The following is an 11,239-nucleotide window of genomic DNA, read 5'->3' on the forward strand; positions in this document are numbered from 1 at the left end:
ATCTGTATCATGTTCCTGGTATGGTAGGTTTTCATGTACGCATGATGTGCAATGACTGTTTTGGCACTGTTGGAAGAAAATGGCAGACTTTTCTGAGTGGGTGTACTGTACATAGTGTGAAACATGCCGATTTTCTGGCTCTTGATTCTAAACATGAATTCAGAATTTGTGTTAAACGGTGTGGAGACTAACCTCATTCATGTGCACACAGTTTCATGATTCATGTGCACACTATAGACCAGAACACCGCCGCGGAATCAAGCGTCAAGCGCCAAGGCCACGCCCCTTTTACGGGGAAACCCACCATAGAGACATTGCATGTAATAGGCCACGCCCATCACGGGGGAAGAGCTCCGTTCATTTCCACACACCAGCGTCATTTTCCTTGAATTAAACATAGCTAAAAGCTGTTGTGTGGTGGGCTGCGCAGACAACAAATGTAAAAAATCGCCAGTTAAAGTTTTTTTGTACTCCTGAGCAAAACAAGGAAGCCATTGAGAATTGGCGAGAAGAAAAATGTGGATCTAGCTGTCAAGAAGTAAGTTGGAGTGTTCATCTTCCGTATATACGATCTTTTGGTGCAAGACGCAACCATGCACGTGACATAGGAGAACGCCAGGTTTGGACAGGAGTTTGTGTTTTCCCCCGTCTTGGGCGTGGTTTCTGAATGATGACGCGCTACGCAGTGTCTCTATAGGAAAAGACAGTACAAGTAGCCGAAAACATTTCAAACTATTTAAAACGGTTTAATTTGATAGAGATATGCCAAAGAGTTGCTGTGTTGTTGGTTTCACTAACAATAAAAAAATAAAAACCCGGATTTGAATAGAGTAGGGGTGACACCGTCAATGTGGATGATGTAAGCTGGTGGAAACTCATCAGTGGGCTGGATACAGCGTTCATGTAAGACAAGTACTATTGTCGATGTATCTTGCGCATTCTATGGCCGGCCGAGTTTAAATATATTGTCATGTCATGGTGTCTTTGGGTCATTTATAAACAAAATGGATTCTGTTCTTTTTCGAACTATTTTTTTGTACTGCTATTTTACATTGAAGTCATCGGCGAGTGGCTTGCGTTTTCCCCCTAAAAGGGGCGTGGCCTTGATGTTTTTTGTACCCGGATGTGCCCGTCTGGTCTATTGCATGATTGCGATTTACAGAAAGAAATGTGTACTCGTGCTATATGAAGCAGTTCATAATTCTGAGAAAAACGTCTACGCATTTTTCCGTCTTTGTGTGTACACAGCGTTTTTATCGTGGTTCTACACAAAATGTTATACATGAGCTCCTGTACTAGATTTGTAGAGCTGCATAGTTTGAATGTGCACAATGCTGGTGACCGGGGGGTGGGGGGCTGCCCCCTACTAGCTGCCGACATGGAGATCTCAAGATCTGAAAATTTAAAATAAAATAAAATAAAATAAAAAAAGAGATAAAAAGAATGGGTTTATTCCTTCCTGGTTTTCGAGGGTTATGTTTGGCTGTGTGAGAGGAAATAGCGTTAGGTATAAATTGTATGATTTCCGTGCTGGTTCATTTGCCTGTCGTTTCCTTCATCGAAAGAGCAAAAATACAAAGATTAAAGAAATTCCGTCCAGTTTCTGCCAAAGCAATTGTGTTAGCATCTGGAATGATGTGCTTTATGGGAGAAATTTAACAACACCATTTTGTGCCCCAGGCCTCGATCTGTGTCAAGGTTACTGCCACTCGTTAATGCTGGAAAATATCTTACTGATAACTTGGGTTCGACAAGCAGCAGCTTTCCACGGTCCTGAGCTCACCATCTCTCCTTTATGAATCAAGCCTGATTCCGTTCCACATACAACTTTCTACTTTCTCTAGAACATGTATGTGCATGTGCTCGTTGATTCTATACTGTACGTCTCGTGTGTTCGTCTAAATAAACTCTCAGGAGGTTTCTTTTCCCTAAATTGGAGTCGATCCTGTTCGATCCTCCCGTCGGTCGGTCGGTCGCTCCGCTCACATCAAGCAAAAATGATATGTCAGAAGTGCTGGGCGGAGTCGCCCGGGTGGATCGCGTGCGTCGACGCTCAACAAGGTGACCGCGAGAATCGCCTCGAGTTGACGGACATATGAGTTTTGTCTCGAGGGATGGACATATGAGTTTTTGGCGTTCGAGTTCAACCTCGTCAAGTGCCGTCCAGTGACTACATGTGCTGCAAAGCCTCCTGGGCCTGTTCTGTGTACACGTCCTCTTTCCCCGCCCACGAGCCCAGGCTGTCGTCCAACTGCGCGCTCCGCTGGGAGGCGGAGCCCCGCTGCTTGTCCCGCGAGAAGAAGCTAAACCTGAGAGGAGACATTGGAGAGGAGGAGAGAGCGCCATTGTCATCAAATTGTCATTCAATGCTTACGCATGTACCTGTTAATGAAGTGACTAAAACGATGATTTACAAATGAAATATATTCACTATGTGACAGTGTATGCAATGAACATCATATTTAGCAAGGTGTTAGAATGATCAGAAGTAAAGTGGTAAATCTTGTATCTCATGTCAGTGTTTTTAAAGGAGCTATGTGTAGTATTGTTAACATCATTATGTCAGTGTCAAATTAATTGTGACACCATGCTATGATTAACAAATGATTAGACAAGGTGATTGGCAGCATCTATCGCTAGTGGCATTGTTAGTGCTAGTGTTTCTCAAAGTTAAGGCATATATTTCCCATATTGTTTCCATATATTGAAGAGGATAAACATGTTGGAAGTGATTTTTAAATAGTGCACTCTTCCAGTTTTGTGCTGTAAAACAATCCCCCCCCTTGTGCCTTAAAGCAACACAGCAGATTTCCCACCAAATCCGACTTGGTCGTCGGTACACAATTTAACATTCACTGTCGTAGCCGGCAGAAGCTGACAATCTTCTCGACAATGGTCTCATTTGTTTACAGTAAGGATGTGATGAGTGTATAGCTGCAGTACTTTCTTGGTGTATCGTCATTAAAGTGTGCGACACAAATATATAGTTTTATCTCTGGAATTAGCTCTTCTATCCTATGTTACCCGAGCAGTGCACTAACCACTGCAAGGGAACTAAAAGCACTTCAGTTCATAAATCCCACAGAATTATTCGTGTAAGTTTGGAGCACAGGTTATTCTGGTCGATTAGGGACGATAGCGCACTACACGTGTCTATTCTGACTGGCTGATTCCAATGATCCACATTGTTCCCACTGGACAAATGATTCAGAGAGCCCCACAATCAGCCAATCAGAATACTACAAAAGGAATGATGACCCCCCCGACGCATGCAAGGGATGGAAGGTTGTTAGCTGGGAAAACTGATGGACACTGAGGCCAACCAATGGATAGGGTCATACAAGTGACATGAGGCGTCTGATTGGCTGTAAAGTGGGGTCATCTGGGATCAAACCAGCTGCCACCATCGGCATAATGGCTGTGAAGATCCTGTTACACAGAGGTAAAGACACAAACACACAGACAGACAGGTGACAGGTAACAGAGACAGGGACCACATCAACCTTTAGGCCTCTATTTCGCCCCAAAAGCTCTGTTCAAGTTCAAATAAAGCTGGAACCAAATGAACAGAAAGAACCCGAGTCATGCCGTAGTTGCTTTTAGTGTAGAGATCATAAAGCATGTGACAAGAACACCCTGTCTCTTTCGTGAGCGAATGAGAATACCATGCGATTCATTAACCATGCACAAAGAGTGGAGCGCGTGCCTGATAGTGCGGCCTGGAAAGTAAAGCTGGTCATGCATATTCAAATCATTTTGCACAATTGCCAATGACTTTTACATCATTAAGGCTATCCAAATGAGAGGTAGTGCCCAGTTCACTAATACAACACAATGATTATATTTGCATATTTTCTACCTGTCCTGTGTGCCATACTCTTTGATTCAACCATGTGCTCTACCTGTCCTGTGTGCCATACTCTTTGATTCAACCATGTGCTCTACCTGTCCTGTGTGCCATACTCTTTGATTCAACCATGTGCCAAATAAATTATTCAATGTTCAATGTTAGGCTTCTTCTATTACCAACATCCCATTGTGCTCCTCTGTTGCTGCAAACGCCAGAGTGCAGTTTCCAATGGTTACTAGTCATTTTCCTACAGGCTGGGACTTTCTGCTGGGAACAGATGCATGTTGCTTTAACCATTGGAAAGTGGTTAAAGGAGAATTTCATTTTAAGGACCCTATTTTCCACACTGTATGTGTCTAAGGGACTCATCGTGACATATTTTTTTCAAATTGGTCGAGAACTCACCGAGATAGCCTTGTTTACAGCTCGAGCAATGTGCTCAAACAACTATCAGTAACTACACAGGGCAATCCCGCACTGCTTGGTTTGCCGCTGGGAGACTCAAACTGTCATTATAGTGTTTGGCAACATGGAAACGACTCTATACATGAATATTATTCTCCGGGGTTTGCTGTCGGACAGGGAAAATGTGCGTATGAAGAGGCGAGGGGAGAGAGAGAGAAGCACAGCACAGCGCTGTTGACGAGAGGTGAAATCCTCCGTGTTGACACAGCGCACGTGCAAACGTTTTTTGAATTTGAAAATTTGAAACTGTCAAATCTGACAGGACGACCACGCCTCTGTAAACAACATCAGCTGTTTAAGGCACGTCACACACCATCTAGTGACACCTCTGATGAAGACGGAAGTATTGCCGTCGAAACATGTCAGGTAGGAACACAAACCTGTGTCTGATATAGAAGAAAACCTAACGATCTAAGTGTATTGACGGGATTGCCCTGTGTAGTTACACTGTGTAGTTGTTTGAGCACATTGCTCGAGCTGTAAACAAGGCTATCTTGGTGAGTTCTCGACCAATTTGAAAAACATATGTCACGATGAGTCCCTTAGACACATACAGTGTGGAAAATAATTCTCCTTTAACCACTTTCCAATGGTTAAAGCAACATTGGAAGAGTGTGTGTGCCTGAGTGTTTTGGGCTGATTTTGTCAGGTTGAAAAAAACGAAATTCTCCTTTAAGCCAAGTGGGGGCCAAGTCACACTGCCTCTAACCGTGTGTTGTAATAAAGTCTGATTTCCACACTGACACAGAGGAAGTATGAGTGAGAATATACAGTATGTCTTTTTTATATTTAAAAAAGAATCTCGAAAATTGTAATTGGCCAATGCTGTCCCGGTCGTTGCTCCACCCCCTCTGTCGATCTGGGGAGAGTCGGAGACTAGCACATGCTTCCTCCGATACATGTGCAGGCGCCAGCCACTTCTTTTCACCTGACAGCGAGGGTTTCCACTGGTAGAACGTAGCGCGTGGGGGGATTACGCTATTCCCCCCCAGTTCCCCTTCCGCCCGAACCCGACAAGAGGAGCCGCTAGTGCAGCGACCAGGACACATACCCTTAATCTGGCTTTCCACCAGCAGACACGGCCAATTGTGGCCAATTGTGCCAAGCTGGAAGTAACACGGGGGGGGGGGGGGGGGTTCAAACCTGCAACCCTCATGTTGGTAGGCAGGGCATCTACCGCTGCACCATGCGGACCCACGAAGCATCAGAATCTAACAATTGTAAATGATCTACAATGCTTTTGAAGACCAGGCCAAACAAACCATAGGCTGTTTCCAGAATAACACCCATTATTATCATGCACATCGCTGAACCACGGTATTCCTATTTTACATTCTCGATCATGTTGCCTCTGTGTGGGATGACATTATGTCCAGCTGCTTGTACCTGCTTATTGACAGTGTCATAGAAAGTCATCTTCAATGCACAAGATATTGATGCAGTCTTATATAAACACGGCCAGATGATATGACACCCAACACTGAGCTAATGTTGCCAGCCTGTGGTCTTAAAGCTGTAGTGTGCAGGGTGCACACTACAGCTACTGGTGATGTGGCAGGGCTACCTGGGTGTGCAGAGCATGTTTGCACCAAAATTGTATTTGCATATATTTCTTAATGAACGACATGTCAATTACTTGTGCATGTGGGGACCAAATACATACATTGTGCAATTTGCCCATGCGGTGCTATCTGAGTGAGTGTCCTAGGGTGTAGTGGAAAAACGACACTTTGACTAAACTCAAAGTTAAGTGAGCTGTGAGATTTTTGCGGGCAAGTGTGTTCATGAGCAGATGCATTTGAGTGCGAGTGTGTGTGTGTGTGTGTGTGTGTGTGTGTGTGTGTGTGTGTGTGTGTGTGTGTGTGCGAGTGTGTGTGTGTGCGCGTGTGTGTGTGTGTGTTTGTGTATTTGCATGCAATAGAGTACAACATACAGGCGTTTGATTCCTGACTCTGGCTGAGCAGAAGAACGAGGACGAGCCCTCAGCTCAGGGGAGGGCGAAGGAGTCGGAAAATCCATCTCATCTTCTGCCTCCTCACTGCAAAGAAAGACCACCACCATCATCATCATCATCATCCTCCTCATCATGTTACAGAGGGCTAATCACTACGCCCTCTGAGTACCTTTTGTAGTAGGCAAGCTCCTCCTGCAGCAGGAAGACTTTGGACTTGAGCTCGTTCCTCTCGTGAAGGACGTCCCTCAGCTCCTGCAGAGTGAAGCGCGGCCGGTTGGGGTCCTTGGGGTCCAGGCCTCCCATCTCCTCCTCGCACAGCGCCTCCTGGTGGAGAGAGAACCACATCACACCGAGGAGGCGAGAACGGGGGAAAAGGACGGAAGGAGGGAAGGAAGTAAGGATACCTTTGTAAAATATTGGAACACAGCGGGCATGTCCTCATCATCGCACATCGCCTCCTGGTGGCAAAGGGTGAACTAAGAGTCAGACAGTGGGCCTAGTTCCAATACCTCTGAAACGTGGTCCCCCTTCCCTCCTCCCTTCAAACCAAAGCTCTGCCTGTACTTACAAACCTAAGACAACCACTGTCTGTTCAATCAACACCTGAGGAACTGTAACACCGCATGCAGCCGACAGAGGTCACTCATGCAGCCGACAGAGGTCACTCATGCAGCCGACAGAGGTCACTCATGCAGCCGACAGAGGTCACTCATGCAGCCGACAGAGGTCACTCATGCAGCCGACAGAGGTCACTCGCTGCACCGAGCAGCAAATACATTACTTGACTGCTTGCCACACTTGTTACTGCTATCACACGAAACAACACTTTTATTAGTCAGTGACTAAGTTTACATGGACTACAATAATCTGACTATTGAAACTATTTTAAACTAGGCATCTCGCGTGCTATGCGCGCTCGATTCCTAGACTCGGCCGCTGCGCGGGCTCGCCCGCCCTGCAGCCCTTTACTGGTGGCAATCTTCTTTTCTTCCGTAAGCAATTGCGCAACGCTCACTGGAAGCTAGACCATGCGTCGTTAAGCAGTTGGACTGCCGTACGCGTCGCAATGCGACTAAGATCGGAATATTCCACGTCTTAATTCGGCTATTGCTTACTCCGACTATGACCTTATTCCGGTCCAGCTAATCAGAAAATGCTGTATACGTGGCAGTGTCTTATTCAGAGTATCGTCTTAACCCATTGCTACCTGATGCAGCATTTGCGTGTATATGCCTCATTTGTGTGTGTATCCCTTTAAGACCGCATGCTGCATCAGGTATCAATGGGTTAATCTGGTTAAAATTCGGAATATTGCAGTCCATGTAAACATACTGTAGTCAGTGTTTAGCGGATCACAGTGATTGTAGGGAGTATGTTGTGTGCTGTTAGAGATTGAGCTGTCTCACTCGTCTATATTTAGAAAGGTCACGACCGCCGCCCGGAAAGTCTCACCCAGTTGGCTGAGTGGCGAACAATCCCGCTGGCACTGTCTGTTAGGTCTCAACACACCCATGCCAAGCCGTCAGCACTACTCTACTACTCATGGGCAATAAACACACAGGCAGGTTTAGTAAGAGAGCCGGGGGAAAGGTCACCATTTTTTTCAACTACACGTCTGAAAAAAATGACACGTGACATCGAGACACAACTTCACCTTTGTGTCGCTACCCGTGAGCTTGTTTTTTTCCCCGGAGGAGTGCACGCGTAGTGTTAGAGGCCGGGACAAACACACCACTTCGCTAGCTGTTAGCCGAGCGCGCCTGCATTACCCAAAGCAACACTGCCTCTTCCTCAACCTCCTCGTCCCCATCCTCGTGTCCCTCGGGGCTGAGGGACAGGGACACGGGCCGCGGGGCGGGCTCGTAGCCGCCGCCCGGACCCAGCGGGGTCAGTGTGTCTGACCCGGCTGAGCCCGCGGCCCCAGCCGTCGCTGCAGCTCTACCCAGCTGGTGGAGTAAAAGACAGGTTGTTATCCGTTTACTAATCCATGAGACAGGTAGATGTTATCATTTATGACCCCTCTGCTTCCCTGCTCTAATCCGTGAGACAGGTAGGAGTGATTTGATGTTATCATTTATGACCCCTCTGCTTCCCTGCTCTAATCCGTGAGACAGGTAGGAGTGATTTGATGTTATCATTTATGACCCCTCTGCTTCCCTGCTCTAATCCGTGAGACAGGTAGGAGTGATTTGATGTTATCATTTACTGACCCCTCTGCTTCCCTGCTCTAATCCATGAGACAGGTAGGAGTGATTTGATGTTATCATTTATGACCCCTCTGCTTCCCTGCTCTAATCCATGAGACAGGTAGGAGTGATTTGATGTTATCATTTATGACCCCTCTGCTTCCCTGCTCTAATCCATGAGACAGGTAGGAGTGATTTGATGTTATCATTTATGACCCCTCTGCTTCCCTGCTCTAATCCGTGAGACAGGTAGGAGTGATTTGATGTTATCATTTATGACCCCTCTGCTTCCCTGCTCTAATCCATGAGACAGGTAGGAGTGATTTGATGTTATCATTTATGACCCCTCTGCTTCCCTGCTCTAATCCATGAGACAGGTAGGAGTGATTTGATGTTATCATTTATGACCCCTCTGCTTCCCTGCTCTAATCCATGAGACAGGTAGGAGTGATTTGATGTTATCATTTACTGACCCCTCTGCTTCCCTGCTCTAATCCATGAGACAGGTAGGAGTGATTTGATGTTATCATTTATGACCCCTCTGCTTCCCTGCTCTAATCCGTGAGACAGGTAGGAGTGATTTGATGTTATCATTTATGACCCCTCTGCTTCCCTGCTCTAATCCATGAGACAGGTAGGAGTGATTTGATGTTATCATTTATGACCCCTCTGCTTCCCTGCTCTAATCCGTGAGACAGGTAGGAGTGATTTGATGTTATCATTTACTGACCCCTCTGCTTCCCTGCTCCTGTGAGAAAATGAGTACAATGTTAACTCTTTCCTCGCCATTGACGAGATTTTCCGGCAATCCGTGTTTTCACTGTTATACGATAGAGGGCTCTGTTATGCACCTTCTGAAATAGTACCGCACTTCCAGGTCCAAAAACAAGTGAAGAAGAAGCCCCGCCAAAACCCGGAAGGAGAGGACAGAGGATTTCTCATAAAGGGTTGCATAGGAAAAGCTGGCTGGTCAAAGGGCTGGGACAATAACGCAGACTCCATGAGGGCAGAGCGGCCTCTCAGCCATTTCAGGCGCCCTTAATTGTTACACCGAAATCTGTGACCACCGAAATCTGTGACCACCGAAATGTGTGACGGCAGAGGGGTGCTGATGCCCATGCCCTGCAGATGTTGGTGTATCACCGGACAGTATCTTGTTTGTGTTTCATTTGGATTCATAAGGACTGCAAAAGCCCATCTTCAAATCTCAAGATCAAATCGAAATGCAACGAGAACTCCAATGTTTCCACTGACTACATTCTCCCACGGAACTCTGTCGGGGGTTTTGTACCTGTGCAGGTGAGGGGGGCTGAGGCGGGGGCTCCTCTGTCCCCTGGGTGGGGGCGTCTCCCTGCAGGCGTTCCCTCAGGCGTGAGATCTCCTGCCGCAGGGCGCCCACCTCCTGGCCCCGCGCCTGAGCGCCCGCCTCCAGCTCCACCTTCTGCTCGATCAGGGCTTTGCCCTGGGCCTCCACCACCGACATCTTATGGCGCAGGTCGTGGTTGATCTTCATGAGACGCGTCTGCTGCTGCTGGAGCTACGGAGGGAGAGGGAGAGACAGAGAGACAGAAAGGAGAGGGGGAGAGAGATAGAAAGGAGAGGGGGAGAGAGAGACAGAGAGACAGAAAGGAGAGGGAGAGATGGAGAGACAGAGAGACAGAAAGGAGAGGGAGAGATGGAGAGACAGAAAGGAGAGGGGGAGGGAGAGATGGAGAGACAGAAAGGAGAGGGGGAGGGAGAGATGGAGAGACAGAAAGGAGAGGGGGGGGAGAGATAGAAAGGAGAGGGGGAGAGAGAGATAGAGAGACAGAAAGGAGAGGGGGAGAGAGATAGAAAGGAGAGGGAGACAGAGAGACAGAGAGACAGAAAGGAGAGAGAGAAAGAGAGAGAGAGAGAGAGACAGAAACAGAAGAGGACAAGACAGGGAGAAAGAACGGTAAAGGGGTAAATAGTAAGAGTGAAAGAAATAGAAAACTCCTTTATATTGAACTATATGACCAATACTTTTAAAACTTACTGCCTCTATGTCTTCGTTTTTCAGTCCAAGCTCACGGTCTTTGGCCCGAATCTCATCTCTCTGCTTGTCCACCACTTCTTTCAGCTTCTTCATCACCTGCTTCTCTCTCTCTGACATACCTGGTGAGGTGACACAACACCAAGAGGTATGAGCAACAACATACCTGGTGAGGTGACCCAACACCAAGAGGTATGAGCAAGAACATACCTGGTGAGGTGACACAACACCAAGAGGTATGAGCAACAACATACCTGGTGAGGTGACCCAACACCAAGAGGTATGAGCAAGAACATACCTGGTGAGGTGACCCAACACCAAGAGGTATGAGCAAGAACATACCTGGTGAGGTGACACAACACCAAGAGGTATGAGCAACAACATACCTGGTGAGGTGACCCAACACCAAGAGGTATGAGCAAGAACATACCTGGTGAGGTGACCCAACACCAAGAGGTATGAGCAAGAACATACCTGGTGAGGTGACCCAACACCAAGCGGTATGAGCAAGAACATACCTGGTGAGGTGACCCAACACCAAGAGGTATGAGCAAGAACATACCTGGTGAGGTGACACAACACCAAGAGGTATGAGCAACAACATACCTGGTGAGGTGACCCAACACCAAGAGGTATGAGCAAGAACATACCTGGTGAGGTGACCCAACACCAAGCGGTATGAGCAAGAACATACCTGGTGAGGTGACCCAACACCAAGAGGTATGAGCAAGAACACACTGAGAGTAGATTTCTGTTATTATAGGGATTTT

General features: G+C 47.0%; 1 protein-coding gene across 1 annotated transcript in view; it reads right to left on the reverse strand.

Annotated features, from left to right (window-relative positions):
• Positions 1–1,891: 1,891 nt before the first annotated feature.
• The window catches only part of rilpl1 (Rab interacting lysosomal protein-like 1), a 14,065-nt gene continuing 4,717 nt past the window's right edge, over positions 1,892–11,239 (reverse strand). The window contains exons 3-7 of the mRNA XM_083639294.1: positions 10,473–10,591; positions 9,747–9,992; positions 6,439–6,593; positions 6,249–6,353; positions 1,892–2,309 (exon numbers count right to left, since the gene is read on the reverse strand). Of these exons, the coding sequence (XP_083495420.1) occupies positions 2,171–2,309; positions 6,249–6,353; positions 6,439–6,593; positions 9,747–9,992; positions 10,473–10,591 (764 nt within the window). The 3' untranslated portion in view covers positions 1,892–2,170. The remainder of the gene's footprint in view (positions 2,310–6,248; positions 6,354–6,438; positions 6,594–9,746; positions 9,993–10,472; positions 10,592–11,239) is intronic.

This window comes from Poromitra crassiceps (assembly GCF_964638095.1).
Source record: "Poromitra crassiceps genome assembly, chromosome: 6".
Taxonomy (NCBI): Eukaryota; Metazoa; Chordata; class Actinopteri; order Beryciformes; family Melamphaidae; genus Poromitra; species Poromitra crassiceps.